The 22,088-nt window shown below is 45.8% G+C and overlaps 1 protein-coding gene across 1 annotated transcript; it reads right to left on the bottom strand.

Moving 5' to 3' along the window:
• Nucleotides 1-172: 172 nt before the first annotated feature.
• On the bottom strand, nucleotides 173-21,479 carry CCDC65 (coiled-coil domain containing 65). The gene is made up of 8 exons (XM_015423681.1): nucleotides 21,351-21,479; nucleotides 7,075-7,242; nucleotides 5,452-5,621; nucleotides 5,213-5,351; nucleotides 3,976-4,173; nucleotides 2,916-3,134; nucleotides 1,463-1,615; nucleotides 173-487 (listed from the first exon to the last, which is right to left on the bottom strand). The coding sequence occupies exons 1-8, from the start codon at nucleotides 21,477-21,479 to the stop codon at nucleotides 173-175; spliced, it is 1,491 nt and encodes a 496-aa protein (XP_015279167.1).
• Between the last annotated feature and the right edge of the window lie 609 nt (nucleotides 21,480-22,088).

Genomic DNA, 22,088 nt, shown 5'->3' with positions numbered 1-22,088 from the left:
CAGCCCAGGAAGAGAAAACTCTAGGATGTATCACCCAGCTGTGTTTGACTCTTTAATAGCCACTTCTTGTGGGAATAGCCCTCTGAGAGAGATCCCAAAACATGGGCTGCTTGGCTTTCCCATTGCCTAAGGGCCTGTTATTGGGGCAGGGGAATGAAAATCCCAGAGTCGCTCAGAGGATACGCTTCACTTCATGTGCTGCCTCCACTATGTTATAGATGGGTCGCTTGACCCGGGCTTCACTGACAGGCACGGTGTGAGGCAGAGCAGGGACAACGGTATGCTGGTTGATGATCATTAGTGGGTTGATCTGGCTCAGAACCTCATCATTCACGGAGATGCCGTCCAGGTATTGCTTGAGCAAGTGTCGCAGCTTTTGGTTGTCTTGAGCCAGTGCAGCTTTTGTCCGCTCCAGCGAGAGCTGCTCCAGCCTCACCTTATTGTACCTTTGCCAGAAGCGTTCCAGTCCCACGTAATCATCCATCATCTGTAAAGGACATGGAGAAAATAGAAGTCTGGGCTGGTTGGAAGCATTTATATCATGTATTTATTTTGGGGGGACAAATGGGCAGGAATTTGCCAGGGTAGGAATAATGCCTGCTTGGAGCTGGTGACTGCTGTGTGTGACACAGACTGCTCCTGGACACATTCTAAATCAGAAGGTGATTGTTTTGAATGGCTAAAAAGCCAGCAAGCTAGTTATAAAGGTTATTTCCTGTGGCTCAGTGACAGACAGAAGTCACAAAGAGGAGCATCACTTTATGCAGGAGGCGTCAGGCGAGGAACTATGGCTCAGTAGTACAGCATCCCTCAGTTCAGTCCCCAGCATCTCCAGTTAAAAGTATCAAGCAGTATGTAATGTGAAAGATCTCTGCCTGAGACCCTGAACAATCACTGCCAGCCACAGCAGACAATACTGACCTCAGAATATCAATGGTCTAAGTCTAAAGCAATGTGGGTATGTGTGTGGGGTATGTGTGTGGGGTTTGTGTGTCTGTCTAGACAGGGGAACAAGCAAAATGCATTCTGTGAAAAAAAACTAGGCAAAATTGGGGCAAGTTTCAGCCTTTTTTTGTATGTGCCTGTGTATGTGCGTGCACCTGGAAGTCATGGTGACCTCTGGTGACTGACCCCTACTGGGGGCATGAAGGATGCCCCCGCCTCCCAACTGCTGTTGTTCCAAGGAGGTCTCCCATCCAAGTACTTGCCAGAGTCAACCCTGCTTAGCTTCTGAGATCTGAGAAGACTGGGCTTGCCTGGGCTATCCAGGTCAGAGCAAGTTTCAGCATTCTTAATCCCATCATCCCTACTATTTCCTTTGCAAGAAAACAACAAGAAGCTCTGTTCGTCTTCTAACAAAACCCTGGAAGCTCAATTCAAGAAGGACTGATCCAGACAATAAACCAAACCAGCAGTGTCCTCTTTGTCTGTGGTGCCCACAGATATACACCCGAACCCTCACCTGAGCTAGTGGCTCGACTGGTTTCTCCAGGGCCACCATGTCTACAGTCTTCTGTTCCTCCCAGCCCAAGGAGCAGGCATAAAATGGCAGCACCTTCTCCTCTTCCGACTCCAGTTTGCGGCACATCTCAGCCAGGCGTAGGATTAGCTCAGCCTGTGAAGCCAGAAAACAGCAATCAGATACATCTTCCCCCTATAGTCCTGGCAAAGGATTGTGCTTTCCAGGGCTGCACTGGTGCAAAGTCTTAAAGAGTGGTTTAACAATAATTTCATCTGTTTGTGGAATTCTGGGAATATTTCAGGGAGACTTCGGGAGCTCTTGGAGAATTCTCAGGCCCCTTACAAAAGTTTGGTTCCCAGGATTTTTCAGAAGAACCTATGACAATCAAGTTAGTATATACTTTCAAAAATGTTGTAATGTAGATAAGCCCTTAGAGCAGAAATGTCAAACTCATTTGTTACGAGGGCCAGATCAGACATAAATGTCACTTTGTTGGGCTGGGCCATGTGTGCCATAAAACATAATGCCAGGTACTGGAGATATAAACTGTATAAAGGACAGCAGCTGGTAAGCTCCACACTGGTGTATCCTCACTGCAAGGACTCATGGGCTGGGAGGGGGATGCAAAGGAAAACCCATGTGGGTGGACTGGAGAGCCAGGGGTGCACCACTGGACAGATGCTCCCATGCTTCTTGACTGCTGCAGATGAGGTGGTTCTGCCATGCCATGCTGAAGCCACAAGCCGGTTTTGGCACCTATGCCTTAGAATCTCCAACAGCCATGTAAGAGCCAGGCTCTGAACTACACACAGACAGTTTGGATTAAAAAAGCAACATCCAGTGGGATCTATATAGTTGTTCAGGGTTTTGAGTTTCCAGCATTTGGGTCGAGGAGTCTTTATATCTCCAGAAAGAGAGTGTTCACCTTTCAAGGTCATATCAGGCATAATTTTCCTACCCTGAGATAATACCATGTAGAAAGGAAGGTCTACATTGTTATGTATGTCGTGGTGCAAACTGTCTCTTTTGCCACAATCGTGCAGCTGTTCTGCACCATGACTTCCACGTGCATAATATCAGGCATGCGGAAGTATAATAACAATAATAAAAACACTTTGCACAATTTTCACATACGATAGTATACATGGTACACATGTATCATACTTGTACACGCTTCAGGAAGCAAGAATTGGCTGCAGTTCCTTGACGCAACCACAAACCTTGGTTTCTGGTGCTTCCCTGCCTTAGAAATCAGGAACCTGAATCCAGTTTGATTTCTAAACATGGACTTCTCCACTAGTATCCAAATTCCCTTCTGGGGAATACCTAGGACACTCAGAGATCCAGTGACATCTGGAGGCTAGACTTACACATGGTCTCTTTATCCACCATCAGTTTTCCTACTTTAGTTTCCTTTCTGAATCTGCAAGAAGAAGAGTCCACCAAACTTCACCTTCTCCACCACACGCTGCAGTGATTTGAGAGTAGCACAACTCTCCATGGTGAGCTTTGCCAGATTGCTGCGGGCCTTGGCTCTTGCCCGGTTCATCTCACTCTTGAGCTTCTGCAGATGCTTCAGCACCACCTCCTTCTCATCACGGATCCGCCGATTTTGCTCCTCGCATTCCCGTGCATGAGCTGCAATCTTGTTCTTCAGTGAGAGAATGAGGTCCTGGTAATAACAGAGAGGGCACATTCGGGCTATAGGAAAATGCAATGTCATTGCAACAGAAAACGAGCACTTTGAGAGAAGATATCTGGATCCTATGCTAGAAACAGGTAGAGATTTAATGGTTAAAGAAATGATCTGTACAAAATAGGCCCATAATGATTTACTACTTCATGAATTCCCGCATACCAATCCCAGCTCTCCAGACTCAGCTGTTGGTAGGATAGAGTTCTGATAGTCTTTTGGATCCTTCAGATTTTCTCATTCTGTATTAGACTTCACCATCCTAAATCATATATTTGACCCCCCCATCAGTTTAATGGCTATTGGTGGAATTATAGCCTGGCTGGGATTTACACACTACCCATAAGGACGGAGTAGCTCATATCAATATGAAGAGTTTATCTGAAACCACTCCAATTTGCATATTGGCAGCAACCAATATGTGAATGACATCTAGTTCTATTTCTCCTTCACATCTGAATCGGGTGAAATATTGGACATTCTCAACAGGTTTTGGAGCCAATAGTGGACTAGATGAGAGCTAATAAAATGAAGCTCAATCCAGACAACATGGGACACTCCAGGCCACCCAAGACAGTGAAACCTTTATTCTAGGTGGGGTCATTGTCTATGGGAGACCTGTATGAACCAAATCACTGACTAGGAATCTAGATGATGGACTGGGGGAAAATGTGGCTGAACTGAATCACAGAAGACTGATTATGGTTTTGGAAGAACATAGCTATGCTGAAGGGACTTTCAGTAGTGCCATAATCTGTGATGGATTGCCCATAAATCTAATATCAACCCTGACTCAATAAGCCTCAGAAGAAACTCTCACCTGTATCTTCTGTAATTTCTTCATCTGCATCTCTATCTCCTTTGTGCTCTTCTCATCCTTTAATTTGAGGGCTTCAAAAGCGATCTTACGGTCCTCTGTTGCCTCAGTGTAGTTACGCAAGGCCTGTTGGAAGCGTTTCCACAACTCTTCCACTTTACCCTCTAACTGCATGCGCAGATAATGCTTTTCTTCCAAGTTCTGGGGGGGGGGGGGGAAACAAACAAAGAGTCAGTACTTCATCAGTCTTCCTTCCCTGCTCTGGAGTTGTCCAATCAACTGGCTCCTTTGGGCCTCAATGAGCTTGGCTATGGTCTCCTTCCCAAGCAGACTTCAGTTTCCTTAGAGGGAGAACAGTTTCAGAGGGTAGCCGTGTTGGCCTGCAGTAGAACGCTTAGATTTGAGTCCAGAAGCACCTTGGAGACCCAACAAGATTTTCAGGGCATGACCTTTCAAGAGTCAAAGCTCTGACGAAGGGAGGTTTGATTCTCAAAAGCTCATACCCTGAAAATCTTGTTTGGTCTCTAAGGTTGCTGCTGGACTCGAACCTTACAGGGAGAATTGATTATCTGAACTGGAGGTGTTAGCGTGATTGGGAGTCTTCCGTTACAAGACGCCTTGTAGCTGGAGAAACACAAGGATGACTTACCCATAGTCTCAGTTCTCCAGAAGCTGGCACTACTCATAGTGGAGTTCTTGGGGACTTACAGTTGAACTAGACATTACACAAAAAACAGCGGAGCTGCCTTTTTGTCCATTTCCTGGTCACATCATGTAGCATAATATAAAGCATGTCAGTGGCCTCCCCGGCCAGCCCGCCATGCAGACCCAGTGATGAGCCAGTACACGGTACTGGGGAATCGTGGTCCATGTTGTTAGAGGACACAGAATGGAAGCAGCTCCATGTTCCTTGTACAGTCTAGTTCTGCCTTAAAGGGAGCTGTGCAACAACCCATCTTCTGATTATAGCCACAAACAGAAAAGAAATCTGTATATATTGAGCACACTAATAGGGATGCAGCCCACCCCTCTCTATGGTTACAAATCTCTGAAGGAAAACTACCCAAGCAAAGACTATGGAGTTAGTGCTAGCAGGCAAGAGGCGGCATACACCTGGAGTTATAGTGGGGATAGTTGGTGATGCCTGAGAATCAAGTATATGAAACAGAGGATTTAAAATCCTGGCCTTTCCAGACAAATCCCTGAATTCACTACTGCTTGTTCAAACATATCCCCTTACCTTGTTCTTGACATCATCCCTTGTGCTCTGAAAGTCCAGCTTGGCTTCATATTCACTCTCCCCAAAGTTTTGTTCCATAGCCAGCAGCACATCCTGGAGGTAACGGATCTCCTGTTCATGATATTCTATAATCTTCCTCCTGGCAGAAATGGGGAAGTATGGAATCATGTATCATGCTTTTGCATCCACCTGCCCATGAGTCCTTCCCACCCCGGCACACTGCCCTCCTTCTCTCCTACCTCTCTGTGTCAAACTCCTTCTGCAGTGCCTCTAGCTCAGTGTGGTAATCTTCCTCTAGATAGCCCAGGCGGCAGTGCTGGAGCTGCAACAATTGATCTATGCTGTGCAAGTGGCTGCGCAAGGCATGTGCATATTGCGCTTCTGCTTCGGCAAGGTCCTTGGCAAGGGACTGGAGGGATGGAGAGAGAAAAGCCATGGCAGGAAAAGTCATGTCAGTCTGTCACAAAGAACAATCCGATTCAGCAATAAAAATAGCCCCCAATTTTAAAATTCTGTTATTTTAAATAAATGTTACAACATAGCTGCTTAATTTACACATTTTCTTATTGTGTTGTTTTCACAGAAGGTAAATTGAGCAATGAGTCTTGAATGAAAGATGAGAAGAAATGGGATTAACTAGGCAAAAAAAGTGATCGCAGATGTGGGAAATCAGGAAAATGCCCTCTCTGACAGTCTTCTGACTTTCTCCATCTTTTGTGTAGTTCAAGCTGTTTTTGCATTTCCCAGTTCTACTTTCTTACTAACTGCACCACCAAGACAGCTGGTTGGAAAAAGGAACTGCAGAAATTTCTGGACATAAAAAAACCAACAACCCAGACTTAGACTGACCTACAACCTGAGCTTCTGATACTAAGCTGAAACTTACTGGTCATGATTATGGGTGCAGATAGGAATGTGTGGCTCTTCCTTGCAGAGAGGGAAAATATTATTTGTCCAAGTACTAGTGTGGTTCCATCTCATCTCCAGCAACCCATTTATTTCTGTTGACCTGGCCCAGCTGCTTCAGAGTCAGCTCACCCTTTACCAGTGTGACAGGTAGATTTTTGCCTTTCCAATAAAGGTCTGTCGTATTTTTCTAGGCATCTCTTACTCACCTACACTCCCCGCACCACCAGATGCCAGTTTTGCTATCTTTCTGCCTGCCCTGCATCCTTGTTCTAGTCCCCTCTAGTCAGACTTCCAAGCCTCCCATTTCTGCTGCCTCTAAAATGATTCTTGTATGGACCTGCTCTGACACTCCACCCTGACTCAGGGTCTTGTGCTTGCTGGTACTTCTGTCTTCAGCTGTTAGCACTGAGGCTACTAATAAAGAACTGTTAGGTGTCATTGAACAAGATTGTACCAAGTGGGAACAACTTCTTCCTGTTATGCAGCTGTGCCCTGTTATTTGTCCATTAACCTTTTATGTCCCAATATTACATGGCAGCAACAAACCTTTGAAACGGCATAAAACTTCCTTTCCAATCTCTTGCTGTCTCAGACAGATGAGAGGAAGGTGATAGGTCTCATTTCCATAAAATATTTGCCTCTGTGCCCTGGAGGGAAAGGAAATAATTCTCTCCCTTCAACTTGTTTTTGCTGTTTGAACCAAAGCTTCAATGAAAAAAGACACAAATTTCTTCCTTTAAAATGTGTATAATAAAGCAGGGAGCCTGATTTCCATAGCTAAGAAGAGGCAGAAGAATTAAGCACCCTCTCTCTTCCCTGCATGGCCTGGAGGCAGACTGAGGATGCTTGAGCCAACAATTTGTATTTTATGGAGAAACAATGTTCACCTCTGTCAGAGAGCTCTGAGAGAACCATCTGTTGTTTCATAGTCCTCTTTAGAGGTCAGGGCTCACCTTAATGACACTGTCCTTGCAGTCCACTACTCGCTCAAAGGTCTGGCTCAGTATCTCAATGTCCTTGCGAAGCTCCCTGGCCTTGACTTCACGGAGCACCGTGCGCCACTGTAGGGTGATCTTGTTCATGTTCAGAATGCTGTTATGCTCCTCCTTAGCCAGCTTGTCCTGCATTACAGGCCACAAAATTACACTGGAAACCCGTACACACAGGACAGGTATTGCAAGAAAAGGGATCAGACAGACAGTGAGGATGATTGAGCTATTAACACTGAGGACCAAAGAGATGGTCTCATGAATTAAAGAAAATATATACATGAAACAATTACAGCAAAGCAGAATTAGGGCACTCCAGTTGACGGCTTGCTTCACCAGCAGTGCACAGTCTATTGGTTCTGAAGTGCCCAGTGTATCTGGCCTGTAGCTATTGGCTGCACTGAAACAACAAATGTTATCCCCTTGTTACAGCCAAGTGAGAATGCTTTTAGATCGGACACCAGGGTAGGCCAGATCACTGCAACGAACTATCTGGGGAACATGTGGGACTTCTTCAGAAGTACTTGTGGAAACTATGTACGCCACTTATCGGTGATGATTTAAGCTGAAGGAATTTTGCCACTGGGGTCTTTCAATTTAATGGTAATTTTTACTACAAGCTGTTTTTGCACTTCCCAGTTCTACTTTCTTACTAACTGCACCACCAAGACAGCTGGTTGGAAAAAGGAACTGCAGAAATTTCTGGACATAAAAAAACCAACAACCCAGACTTAGACTGACCTACAACCTGAGCTTCTGATACTAAGCTGAAACTTACTGGTCATGATTATGGGTGCAGATAGGAATGTGTGGCTCTTTCCCTGCATCTCTATAGTAAAAGCCCTACATACCTGGCATTGGCAAGTAGAGTAGCAACCAGTTCAATTGAATACTAGAAATACCAGCAAGGACTGCATCCTATATTCCTTGGAGCAGAATCTTCCTGAGCCAAGGAGACAGGTGATCAGGAGGAACCAACTACATCCTGTTTCTTCATATATAGCTACAAGGCCTCCTGCTGTTTTTCAGACTGATGAGCAATTTGACTCCAGGGGTTCTCATTCAATGCCTGCATTGTGTCTGCTAACCCATGGCCCTCCCTCCTTGCCAATTTACCCATATGTTTGTATTCTCTGTCTGCATTGTTAGGCAACCAAGACAAGCTCGTGCCTATGTGCACTTTCTCATTCTATTTTATTTAAAGCATTTACAGTGCGATCCTAAGGGGGAGGGGCGTGCTCAGGAGCCGACTGACCTTTACGCCAGCATATCTCTGCGATACTCCAGCGTGAGGTCCAGTTATGCCAGAGCAGGCCCCCAGCACCGATCCACCGCTCCTGGGCACTGGCACAGCCCAGCAGCAGCTGACCCTTGGCACAACTGAGGTGTAGGCCCCTGCACTGGCATGGCTGTGGGTGGTTCTGGGGCCCTGGCCAGAGTCAGTCGGCTCCCCAAGTTCTTTCAGCCCGGGGACACCCTGTCAGAGCTGGAAAGTTATGCCAACAAAAAACACTGTGTAGCCCATAGGCATCAATCGTACTAAAAAAATCAAATGCCAGCCCAACATACCACAGCCACACCCATGACGCCTGAAGCAGCTCAGGATGCCAAGTATGAGCATGACCAATCCCCTTCCTCCCTTGGGGTGGCCAAGACCCCTCCCCAGCACCCAATTGCTGCGTCCCCTGCCCTTTAAAAGCCAGGACGGCCCACAACCCGCGTGTCAGGGCATGCAGAATGGGACTCGGTCTCAGAGCTCCCTGCCATGTGGACTCAGAGCAAGTGGCAAGGCACTTTGGTGGTGGGGAAAGGGCAGGCAGTTCCAGGTGATACAGGCACGTCACGTTTATTTTCAGCGTTCCTCCCTGCTCCTGGTAAGTTCACCCTTCATCCCCCACTGGCAGGTCCAGGGGACTTGGCAACCCTAGCTTGGCCACACACACTCCACTGTGGCTGATGTCCCAGACCACCTGCAGGAGTGGAGTGGTGTTTCCAGCCTGCAATGTTCCATGTGGCTTTGCTGCACCTGGGCGCTCACCGCCCCAGGAGAGCACCAGTCCATCTTCCCTTGGCCCCTTGAAGGTTGAGTCTGGGATCCTCAGCCGCTTTCTCCATTAGCCATTCAGTAAAGTCCCCCCCCACAACACCATAGCATTGACTCAGAAAAAACATGAGGGAGATGGTGTCCGCTATTTGCAGCTTGTTAAGAGGTTGTTAATGTGCTCTCTGGAGAAAGCCTGAAATATCGGGGGGTCAGGAGGAAGCCTTGGAAGGCTCAGCTTTTAGGCCCCCCACAGCACCTATGGCCATCCCTCCTGTTCCTCTGTGTTCTGTGGCTCAGGCTGACATGTGCTCCCGCAGTTGCATGCTGCTGCATTTGTCAGTTTCAAAACTTCTTTCCACCCCCCCTGTCCACAGTTAGGCAGCTGCAACCTGGCCAAGTGATTGCCAGACTGAGGAATCATTAATTGCCAAGCTAAGGAGCCTACTGCAGAGCCCCAAAAGCAGCCCTCCCTGCATCCGGGGGGCCTCTGACTCATCATAATGCATGCTGCATGGGGTTCTGGTATGCTAATGGGCAATGGGAATTAGACATTGGGTTGGTTAAACTCCCCTAGGAGGACCCACCTGTTGATAATGGATGTGCTGCGTATGACCATGTGTGTCTTCTGGCCTCAAGCGGAAGTGTTTGTGACTGGGTCACTGTGAGCACTCGGGTCCCAGTGGCCACTGAGATGGTCCAACCTGGCATGTGATTTGGGATTTCTTGTCGGAACTCTACTGCACCAAAGTTCCATGTGGGGTTTCAATGCAGTTCTGACAGGCATCATACATAGTTACAGAATCACCCCAGCGGCAGCACCCACTGGACGGGGGTAGCTGGGGGGAAAGGCCTGTCCCGGGGAGAGGGGAGTGGCCAGGCTACCCACTCCTCCCTCCTATTATTGGTTAAAAATAGAGAAGAAATGCATATGGGCTCACCTCATAGGGATGATGAGAAATGGGTGTTATTTTTCAAACAGGCAGCTAGAGCATTCCTGATAAAATGGGCAATATTCCCTTGCCACCCTAGAGAGTTGTTGGTGGGCAACATAGCTCCAAAATGACCTGGGCTGGAGGCAAAGCCGCTGGCTTTCCAGTATCCTAGCAGTCATGATTGACCAAGACTTTTAGGCTGCTGTGGCCAGGAATCTAGTCAATGGTGGCTTCTGAAGCAACAGCGTTTGCCTCTCTTTGGCACAACCAACAGCAAGACAGGAGCTTGACACCTCATCCTGCCAGTGTCTCACTCCAGCTGATCCGTGTGGGGAGGCGTCCCTGCAAAGGACAGGAATGGCCAACATGGACAGTGGGTGGGGCGGTCTCTGTGGGTGTCCTAAGCACCTAGGATGCCAGATGTGTAGCAAGAGCTCACTGTGATGCATTGGAGGAAACTCATTGTCCATGGACATGTCAGAAAGGTGGCAGGGAGCAGCTCTCTTTTCTGAGATGGATTGGTCTGTGAATTGGCTGGCCAGGGCAGGAGTAGAAGGGAGGCCCCTACAAGGAGTGCCAGAGGGTTGAGCACCCCAAAAGCCAGTCTGGGTGGCACCTGTGCTAACGTGTTCCTGTACCCGCTTGTGTTCAGTGTGGCCTCTGAGATCCCGCCTTGCCACTAACTCCTCTGTGTCTTAGCCATCACCCACCCACCCCGATCCAGGGACACTCCGACATCCCCAGACACGGGGTGCTGGTAGCTGTTGGCGGATGGCAATATTGTGGAGCATAGCACAGATGGTAAAGAGCCTGGCAACTGCCAGGGGTTGCATGGTCTGCTGCCCCTCCGTATGGTGGAGACAACAGAACTGAATCTTCAGCTGGCAAAATGCTCACTCAGTGAACATGCGTGTCTGATAGTGGGCTTGGTTGTACGCTGTGCAGTCTGATGGCTCATCTTCAGGATATGGCATCAGCAAGTCAGGGAGGAGGGGATATCCACGGTCACCTGGCATAAATGGGCCCCTACCTGGTGCCCTGCCTCCCTTACCCAGACTGCTGACCCAGCAGCCATCCTTTGCCTTCTGGCCAGGAGGCCAACAGACTGTTGAGGCCTGATGCTGCAAAGATCTGTGCAAAGTGGACATTACCCAGAAACTTGGCCATAAGGTTCGTGAAAATGCCCTGGATGTGGTTGTGGTACACCTGTGGTTTCTCTCAGGGGCAACGGGGGCAATATGGGTGCAGTTCACAGCACACTCACTATGTTTGGGAAGCCTGAAACTGCCACAAACCCTGCCCGGATGGGTGTCAGCTCTGTCTTTTCTGTAGGAAAGTGCACATCCTCCTGTAGGAGGCCCAGCATGGCATTCAGGAAGCTGTGCAGGCAGCAGCTTGCCAAGGACTGGAGCACCTCCAGGACATCTGTCATGACTCCTTGAAATGATCCAGTGGCCAGGAATTTGAGGGACAGCTGGTCATTCTGCAGAACATGGATAGCGCAGGGAGCGGGAGCTTGACTCTGGAGAGCTGACCCAAGGTTCTCAGTCCAGGTGGAAGCAATCCACACAGAAGCTGTCTGACAGTTGCAGCATCTGGATGTGTGCCCAGTACTGCTGAACATAATGCCTTTTCCACCCTTACAGTTTCACCTGAACATAAAGGGCTGGCAGTAGATGGATGAGTTGTACCCATAGCTCAGGTGGAAGAGGAAGAAGGGGGCACCATCCCAGGGCACTCTGGCCAGAGCCTGCAGACAGAGGTCAAATAAGGTCAATCCAGTTGTGACTCAGCCCCCCCGCGTGCCCCCTTTTACCTATCTCCTGTCCATGCAGGTAACTCCCCTGTCTCCACGGACTCGTCCTGATGCCTGGTGTGCATCATGGGAACAAGGGGGTGCAGGGGTGCCTGGCCCCACCTCCACATTCCCCTGTGTATGGGTGGCATGGCCATGCTGACATCTGGCAGCGGTAATGGCCAATGCCAGCCTAACTGGACTGAGGCTGAGAAGGTGCTGCTGTATAGGTTGGTGGTCGAGCATGTGAGTGTAACCCTTACGACCACCAGGACCATCTCAACCACGGCACGCCGCTGTGCCTTATGGCACAGGTCTCTGCCCTGGGACATGTCATCCAGATGGAGATGTCAACCCTGAAGTGCTGGAATTATTCAATCATCACTGCTCGGAAGCATGCGAGTGCCCTCATAGCCCAGTGGGTCCTTCATGAGTGGGCAGTGGCAGAGGGCCTGCCCAGAGCTGAGGCCGCCATATGTGTGGTGATACAACCCATGGTAGTGGGCAGTCACGGCATCGAGGTGTTGTGTGGTGAGTAAGAGGAGGCCTGCCGCCCCCTCATCTCTGGAGGGGGGCCACTCCCCTGTCGCAGTCACCCACACTGGCCCTTCCCCCCACAGGCAACTCTCAAAGTGGGGACACCGTTGCAGGGCCATCAACAGAAGGACTGGAGGGGTGCCAGGACAGCCAGTGCCCTGGGCAGCCAGGAAGGAGGGGGCCTCCACCATCACGGCCAACTCATCTCCCTTGGCGGGGCGGTCATTAGGGACCCCGGGGCCCGATGACCCAGGCCTCTGTCCCTTTGTACTAGGAGGCTGAAGTTGGTTCCTTATTCGCAGTTCCTTATTCATTCTTTTTTTGTGACTTATTTGTGAAATCATCCAGAAAAACTGAGGAGAGTTGGAAAGCTCTGAAACCCAAAATAAGGTCTGGAACGCCACATTTCATATACCCCCACGTTCAGGGGACTCTCCCCTTCAAGAAGATATATCCTGCTGGCTTCCGGTCTGGCTAAGATGGAGGACTGAAGCGTTTCGCGATCGTGCGAAGCGAGCGACGGCCACTTTTGACAGTTTGGGCAATACACAGCCCAACGCATCACTCCCCAGCGAGGGGGGGGGGGACAAGCAGGCAGCAGCGCCCTAGAGGGAGTGTGAGGTTGGCGTAATCCAGCTTCGGAAGAAGCTGAATTGGGCTTTGACCTCCTCCCACGAAGAAGGCAAGTGCCAAGCAACTCTATAGTGGCCGATCGAGCCGGATTACCGGCATAAATTCTTCGTCAGCCGACCTCTTTGAAGAAGGACAACAACTGTGAGTTAAAAGAAACAATGCGAAACCCGTTTTGAACGTGCTAGATAACAAAAACGTGCCGCTTACCTGAACTGAGTTTGGAGTCAATTTGAATTAAGCGGTTGAGCGGAAAATGAATAGTAAATCCCAGAAATCCGATTCCGGAGAGAAAAAAGTTGATTGAAGCCTTTAAAAACTGTAAAAACGCTTATTGTTTAACATTCCTGTGGTGAAGATGGAGCCGTGTGCGCAACTGTAAAATCGAAACTCACGAACAATAGCGTGGGAAGAGCAGGCTGGTGTCACAAAGAAAGAGGTCCGTGTGAAACATCCAGGAAGTTGAATTCCTAGACGGGCATTAGCGAAAGGAAGACAGTGGAACTTTTAAAGGTGCCGGACCGGAAGTGAGTTTTATGCGGAAGGAAGGGCCTGCAAAATACCAATCTGACCTACTCTACATGAAATTACCATAGAGAAGTTGCGCCCGACATTTTGAGGAGGACTTCAACTAAATTTGCTTTTTTAATATATTTCTAAGGGTCTTTGGAAAGCGTAAACAGAGAGGCATGGAGGACTAAATCTTATCATCTAGAAGAGTGCTTTATTTTGCGAATCTGTGAATTGGAAAGAAATCGCCAAGACGGAGACCAGGAGAGGCAAGAAAAGAGCCGACTCAGACCCAGAACTTAAACCGGTTGTGAGACCTAGGATTGGATCTACTTCAACCCCCAAAATGTCAAGGTAAAGAGAGAAAAAAGAGATGCAAGCCTCCATGGAAGCAATGGAGAAGAGAATGACAGAGGCAATACAAGCCATGGGGGAGCAGATAGAAAAAACATTGGGGGACCAACTGGAGAAGCAAACTCAGATTCATCTGAAACATCTAGAAGAAGTCCAAGAGAAGAACATAACAGCATTGAAGGAATTGGTTACTACAGAAATAACTTCAATCAAGCAAGAAATGGAAGGAGTTAAGAAGGATGTTCAAGCAAATGCAACCAAGACTACAGAGACAGAGGAGAAGATACAAAAAATAGAAGAGAAACAAGATTCTTTGACTCAACAAATTACAAGATCAGAGACAATGATGGAGTTCAGAAGGATGCAGACTCATCTGAGATTCAGAGGCATTAAGGAAACAGAGAATGAGAACTTAAAAGAAAAAATGATGGAAGTGATAACGGCTTTTCTGGGCGAGGAGGAAGGGTCAATGGACTCAGACTTTGATTTGATTTATAGAGTGAACTCCAGAATTGCAGAAAAGAAGAATTTACCAAGGGATGTAATTGTACAATTTGTAACAAGATCAATAACAGAGGAGATATTCAAGAAGCAATTCAACGTCCCTTTTGTAATAGAGGGAAACAAAATTATGGTGATGAGAGAACTCCCAAGAACAATACTGCAAGACAGGAAAAGGTATAAATCCTTGGCGGACAAACTCAGAGCTTTGAGCATCAGATATAGATGGGAGATTCCACAAGGTTTATCCTTTACGTATCAAGGTGGGAGGATTCAGATCAGATCGATGATGGACTTTTATAAATTTAAGGCGGACAATGCGGACGTCTTTGGAGAACTTTAAAATAAAACGCATAATGGAGTACAAATTGTTGTCATGGAATGTTAATGGATTAAATTCACCAAACAAGAGGAAAAGAATCAATCATTGGATACAGAAACAGAAATGCAACGTGATATGCTTGCAAGAAACACATATTAGAAAACAGGATATAAAATATTTAAAGAATGCTTTATTTGGAATTGAATTTTGTTCTGCGGCCTCAAACAAGAAAAAAGGAGTTGTGACATATGTGAAGAAGGAGTTACAACCTACAGAAATTTTTAAGGACATAGATGGCAGATACGTGGGTGTGGAATTAATGATTCAGCAGAAAAAAACATTGTTGATCAACGTGTACGCACCCAATGGAGCAAAGGAAAAATTTTTTAAGGATATAACTGACCAATTACAACAATTGACTTATGAGCAAGTTATTATGGCCGGAGACTTTAATGGGACAATAGATCGTCTAGACAGAAAACCACAAAAGGACAACGAATTCAGCGGAAAATTGCCAAAGAATTTTTTTGAATTAGTTAAGCAAGAAAAATTAGAAGATGTTTGGAGGAAATGGAACCCGATGCAGAAAGACTTTACTTTTTATTCCAATAGACATTGCTCTTTTTCCAGAATTGATATGATTTGGATGTCTGAAGAATTATCAATGAAAACACATAAGACTGAAATTTTGCCAAGATGTAATTCAGATCACAATCCGGTGGTATGGAGTTCCACAGAAAGGAAAAAACCCTTTCTGTGGAGGATTAATGAAGACTTGTTGGATAAGAAAACGGTAATTGAGATGTTAAAGGAAGAAACGAAACAATTCTTTCAACAAAATTTAAATAAAGAAACACCGATACAGATTGTATGGGATGCTTATAAAGCGGTGATGAGAGGAATTCTCATCTCGCAAAACGTGAAGCAAAAAAAGGAAAAACTTCAAAAACAAACAGAAGTGTTAGAAAAAATTGCTCAGAAAGAAAAGGAATTAAAAAAGAAGCCTGGAAAAAAGCAAATTATTAAAGAATTAAAGTTGCTGAAGGAACAACTGAATGAGACTTGGAATCAGGAAATGTATTGGAATTTAAAGAAGTTACAACAGAAATCTTTTGAAGGGGCGAACAAACCGGGAAAATACTTAGCTTGGCAACTTAAGGCTAGAAGAGAGAGAAGAATGATAACCAAAATAATAGAAGATGGAAAAGAGTTCGTTGATCCTAATGGAATAAAGAGATGTTTCTTCAAGTATTATGCTAAACTATTCCAAACAACTAGAGTTGATCTTGAGAAGATTAAAACATATTTAAAGGAGATTCCACTACCAAAAATAAGTAAGGAATACAAAGATTTATTAAATGGTCCAATTCAAAAAGAAGAAGTGATGAAGGCAATAGAAGAGACAAAGTTGGGGAAGGCGCCTGGGCCGGACGGATTTACAGCGAAATTCTACAAAAAGATGAAAGAAGAAATTTCCCCGGTCCTGGAAGCTTTAACCAACGAAATAAGAGAAAACAAAAAGGTGCCGGACTCATGGAAAGAAGCAATTATTTCTTTGATTCCAAAGGAAGGACAAGATTCAACAAATGTAAAGAACTACAGGCCAATATCTCTTTTGAACAACGATTATAAAATCTTTGCAAAAATTATTGCAGAAAGGGTGAAAAACTATTTACAAACGGTAATTTCTGAAGATCAAGCGGGCTTTTTACCCAAAAGGCAGATTAGAGACAATGTAAGAATAGTAATGGACGCAATTGAATATTATGAAAAGCACCCAGAAAAAGAAGTAGCTTTTCTGTTTGTTGATGCAGAAAAAGCTTTTGACAATCTTAATTGGAATTTTATGCACCAGATGATGGAAAAGATTGAAGCGGGACAACATTTTAGAAATTGTATTGAAGCTATCTATTCTGAACAAAGAGCTAAAATAAATGTGAATAAAGAACTGACAGATAACTTCAAAGTACAGAAAGGAACAAGGCAAGGTTGTCCGTTATCACCGTTATTATTTATCTGGGTATTGGAAATACTTTTACAAAAAATACAGTACGATCAAGAAATAAAGGGCTTGACACATAAAGGACACCAATACAAATATCGAGCATTTGCAGACGATGTAATGTTTATGGTGGAAAACCCAACAGAAAAATTGACATTGCTTTTTCAAAAAATAAAGGAGTTTGGAGAATTGGCCGGCTTTTACGTAAATAAGAATAAAACAAAACTTATATGTAAAAACATGATCAAACAAAAACAAGTGGAACTACAAGAACTGGTACAATGTGAAGTAGTTAAAAAAACAAAATACCTTGGAATTGAATTAACGGCAAAAAATATAGACCTATATAAGAATAATTATGAGAAATTATGGACTAAGCTGACTCAAGATTTTAAGAAATGGGATAAAATGAACTTATCACTGATGGGAAGAATATCAGTTATAAAAATGAATGTCCTACCACGTTTGATGTTCCTGTTCCAAACAATACCAATTCTGCATAAAACGGATTTGTTGGCCAAGTGGCAACAAGAGTTGTCAAAATTTGTTTGGGCAGGCAAGAAACCAAGGATCAAAATGAAAATACTTTGTGATGCCAAAGAAAGAGGAGGTCTACAAATGCCAAATCTTAGACTATATTATGAAGCGGTTTGTCTAACATGGATGGATCAATGGGTGAAGCTTGAAAATGACAGATTGTTGGGGTTGGAAGGGCATGATTGTAGATTTGGCTGGCATGCATATTTATGGTATGACAAGATAAAAATGGACAGTTTTTTTAAACTTCACTTGGTGAGAAAAGCTTTGTATATGGTATGGACAAGATATAAGAAGTACCAGAGTGACTTAAGACCATTGTGGATTGTACCAGTAGAAGTGTTGATATCTTACTCAAGACAGCGAGGTAGAGACTGGTTGCCATATAGAGATTTAATTAAAAAAGAGGGAACAGAGTGGGTAATGAAAAAGCAGAATGAAATTGAATATGAATATGAGTGGTTGAAATATATGCAGATTTATGATCTTTTTAGATCTGACAAAAAAAACTATGGTTTTAGAGAGGAAAAAAATGAAATTGAAAAGGTATGGGAGAGTGGAGGAGGAAAAAATATTTCTAAAATGTATAAGGTGTTGTTAAAATGGTATACTGAAGATGAAACTGTTAAAGAACAAATGTTAAAATGGGCTATTAATATGAATAAGGAAGTGGATATGGAAACTTGGGAATATTTGTGGAAAAACTCTATTAAGATCTCGACATGTACTAATGTTAAAGAAAATTGTTATAAGATGATGTATAGGTGGTACATGACACCTAAGAAGATTGCAAATATGAATCAAAATATGTCAAACAAATGTTGGAAATGTAAGAGGCATGAGGGCTCATTTTATCATATGTGGTGGACTTGTGAGAAAGCTGTAGACTTTTGGACAAAAGTCCACAATGAAATGCAAAAAATACTGAAATGTTCTTTTAAAAAAGCACCGGAAATTCTGCTTTTGGGACTCAAAATGGAAGAAGTCAATACGACTAAAAAAACTTTACTCTGGTACCTGATAGTGACAGCGAGAATGATTTATGCTCAGTTTTGGAAGACAGAAAAGGTACCAGAGGTTGAAGAATGGATACAAAAAGTTCTGTTCATGGCACAAATGGATAAGATTACAAAAAAACTGAATAACAAAGAAGACGATGAGTTTTTTGGAGAATGGAATGATTTTAAAATTTATCTGGAAAAGAACTGGGATGTGAAACAAAACTTAATATGTTTAGATCAATATTAAGTCAAACGATGTTATCTTTAGATTGTAATGATGAGAAACTGATATTGTTGATGATATGAAGTAATTTGGAGCAGGGGTGGAAGCATTGTGGGAAGCCATTGGAGGGAGGGGAGGAACTGGGAATGGGGTAGACAATTGATAGAATGAAATGTTTTATATGTTGTATTCCTGAGAAAATAAAATTTGTTTACCAGAAAAAGAAGATATATCCTGCTTCCTGGTCCAAAGCACAGTTCTTGTGCCAGCAGCTCCAAAGTGGGGTGCCCCCAGGAAAATCACACAAGCAGACACTGGGGCAAGGCTGCAACCCCTCCACCCTCCTCTTTGTGCTGAGCCTGGAGGAGATGGAGTTCAATGATGAGGAGGTGGACCAAAGCACTCAGGCTGCTGAGCCAGGGGTGAGAGAGGTGAGGTGGCCTCGGAGTATGATGGTGCAGCTGCCCAGATGAGCTGAGGCACCGCTTTCTGTCCCCACCCTAGGGCCCTTCTTGACATTCACAGCTGATATTGTGGATCATTTCCACACCCTGAACCCCTTGAGATGAGCTGTGGCAGCCGGGTCAGTTGTCCTGCAGATACACAGGGTGTCATGGAGTCTCCAGGGCCAGCAGCTGAGGATGAGGCCACGGAGCAGGTGGACTAGACAACTTTGGAAGGTGGCAGAGTGTGGGAGCAGTGGGGAATGGGGAGGGTGGAGGTGGGAGAGGCAGACAGCAACCTCCGGAGCTGGGTGGTGTGGCCGCTGGTGGCCCTGGCAACACTGGGGACTCTGGGCCCTCGCCTGGGTTCCAGGCACAGGGACTATGGCCAGCTCAAGCCATCCCCCCGCCCTCTCTTCCATATGGGCGGCGATCAAGTGGAAGCGGCTGGTGACCCTCCACAAGTGGCAAGATGCTTTCTCCAGGAGTCACCAGTGCATGGAAGGGCTGGCAGTGTCTGTGATGGCAGCTGCCAGGCACCTGGAGGGGCTGTTTGCTGTCACGAGGGATGCCAGGTACAGACAGGTGTGCAGCAAGAAGGCTGCTGTTAACAGTGCTATGGGCCCCCATGCAACACCCCACCCCAGCACCCCTCCCAATAGGGGTGGCCCAGGGGTGCCCTTGGCAGTGTGGACAGGCTGCTGAGAGGCGCGGCTACCAGTGAGCAGAGCAGCATCTCCCCATGCCCCTTCTGAGGTGAGGGCACCTTTTGCACCATGTGGCTGAGGGCCTATGTTGTGTCCGCCTACTTGGGGTCTCTGCGGGAGGGGGATTGCTGGGGTCCTTGCCAATTCTGTCAACTGACCAGGGACTTGCAACAGGACTTGGTCCCTTTAAGGGGTGGTGGGGTGAACTGCAGGTACACAGCCAGCATCTCTAGCCTCATCCCTTTCTCCCCTGGGCTGTGACGAGCACTGGGCTAGCCCCCAGGCCTGCTGGCCTCTGATTGATTCTGCCTTCCCTGTCCAGCATGGCCCAGCCATTGCAACACTCCTGGATGGGATGCTATGGTGTGGTTGCTGTGGACACTGATGTGGCTGCAGCCTCAGAAACCCAGCTACAAACTCTTTTTCCTGCCGTCTGCTCACTAACCAAACCCTTCAGGGAGCAGAACAGTTACATTTTAGGATTGCACTGGTAGAAAATATTAAAACCAACTTGTAAAATAATACATGCACATACAGGAGGTTCAATAAGAGAACACCAAACAATGTGAAAATGTCTTCACCCACTGGTGAAAGGTAATAACAGACAGAGGAGGGAACGCTACAGTTTTGGTGCCACAAACGAGAAGGTCCTTTCTTGGATTGCCACCAATCTAGCCTCAGATGACGGAGGGCACCTGAAGCAAGGCCTCTGAAGGTCAGGAAGGGTCACATGGTGGTAGACAGTTTTTAGATCCAACACATTAGAAAAAGGCAGGAAAAATGGTGGAAACCTATATTTATCAGGAAATCCACAAATTCCAGATTTTTTTAAATCAAAACTCCTCCCCAGAGGAGTAATGTTTGAAAACAAAAGTAGCTTTCTAAGTAATAATCTATTAACATAGCTTGGTTATCAAAGAATTCTCCCCCAAGGAAGAAGAGTTTCAAGCACAGAATGTGTTGGGACTTTGGGGATTCTCAAATAAATATTGGAACATGTCATTTGGGGTTTTCCCCTCCACTTACCTGTTTGACAGCTATTGTTCCTTGTCCACTAGCTTTCAACTTTTGCCCACCCACAAGCTCTCACCCCATCCACCATGCTCTTCTGAAGCCTTCAATCACTGCCAAAGCTTGATTGCACAGAAGCCTGGGCACACAGTGCTGGGTTTTAAAATGGCTGTCTTCCATCTTCTATTCCTCATTAAAAATGTTCAGGAATGCTGCACACCTGACTTTATAGTGTCACTGTTGCAAACGTTCTATGATTCTACAGTTTACCCTATTTCTTCATGTTTTAAAGCGATTCTATTTAAAGACACCCCTGTGACAACAGGTTGAATCCAACTAGCTTTTCTGCTGGTGAAAATGGAAGGAGGGGTTCCCCTTGACCAGCAAAAAAGTTATGATGGAATCATTGGACCTGCACACACAAAAGTAATGCGGAACATGGGATGTAGTGAGGAGAGCTGGCAAGATGGAATGAAAAAGCTGGCTGTATCCAACCCGTGGTTCTCGATTCTGAACAAATCAATAAATGTATTTATATTATTTCTTGCCTATATTTTAAAATCACCAGACCACACTTCCTGTAGCCTCAGTGCCTCCACTGCTCTCTTTGCAGCACAGCACAACCCATTTATCTTCATGCTTCCCTGCCTTGAGGTATGGTGCTCCTCAGGTCCAAATAAACCAATGGTACCTTTAGGAACTGGGCCAGCATGTCCTCCTTTTTCTTATTGAGCTCCTCTTCAGCCAGCTGCTTCTGCTGCATCATGAGCAATCGCTCTTCTTCCGTCAGTGGAACCCGTTTGCGTGCCTTCTTCGGCATGGTTGCACCTAAGCAAGGGTAGGAGAAGTGATATAACAAAGTCTGGATCCTATTCCAAAGACATGTTCAGTCTAAACTACACAGAACAGAGTAGACTGGCAAATATCAGCATCAAATATCACATGCCAACATGAGTAGACCTTAGATCCCATTCATTGAGCACTATAAATCCTTTATTTATCCTACTCTCCCTCCTAGAATCTCAGGGTGATATACACAGTGCCCCCCCCCCCTCCTCACAGCAACCCTGTGATTTGGTTAGGCTGAGATATAATAGCTGAGAGAGTGAGCTTCAGAGATGAGGTAAGATTTAAGCCTCAGTTTCCCCATTTAAGCCCACTGGTTCCCCCTTTTCCTCCCTTTTTCTTTCCTTGCCTTCAGTTTTTATTGCAATCTCACTGCTGCTGGATTTCTAACCTTCTGCCTCAGGCCACAAATTTGGATCAGCCTTCTGTCTCTCTCATGCACAAGCCTTGATAGTTTTCCTACTGTGCCACCAGAGCTCTGTGACTTTGCAAAGGGTCATGTCTGATGAGACTTTGACAGCCAGAAACATCTAACTGAAGAGAGGAAGAAGCCATAGGTGAAGCGCACCTTGCCAGAGATCTG

This window comes from Gekko japonicus, unplaced genomic scaffold (genome assembly GCF_001447785.1).
Source record: "Gekko japonicus isolate JY-2015 unplaced genomic scaffold, Gekko_japonicus_V1.1 scaffold33, whole genome shotgun sequence".
Lineage (NCBI taxonomy): Eukaryota > Metazoa > Chordata > Lepidosauria > Squamata > Gekkonidae > Gekko > Gekko japonicus.
This window is presented reverse-complemented; position numbering and strand designations above follow the sequence as displayed.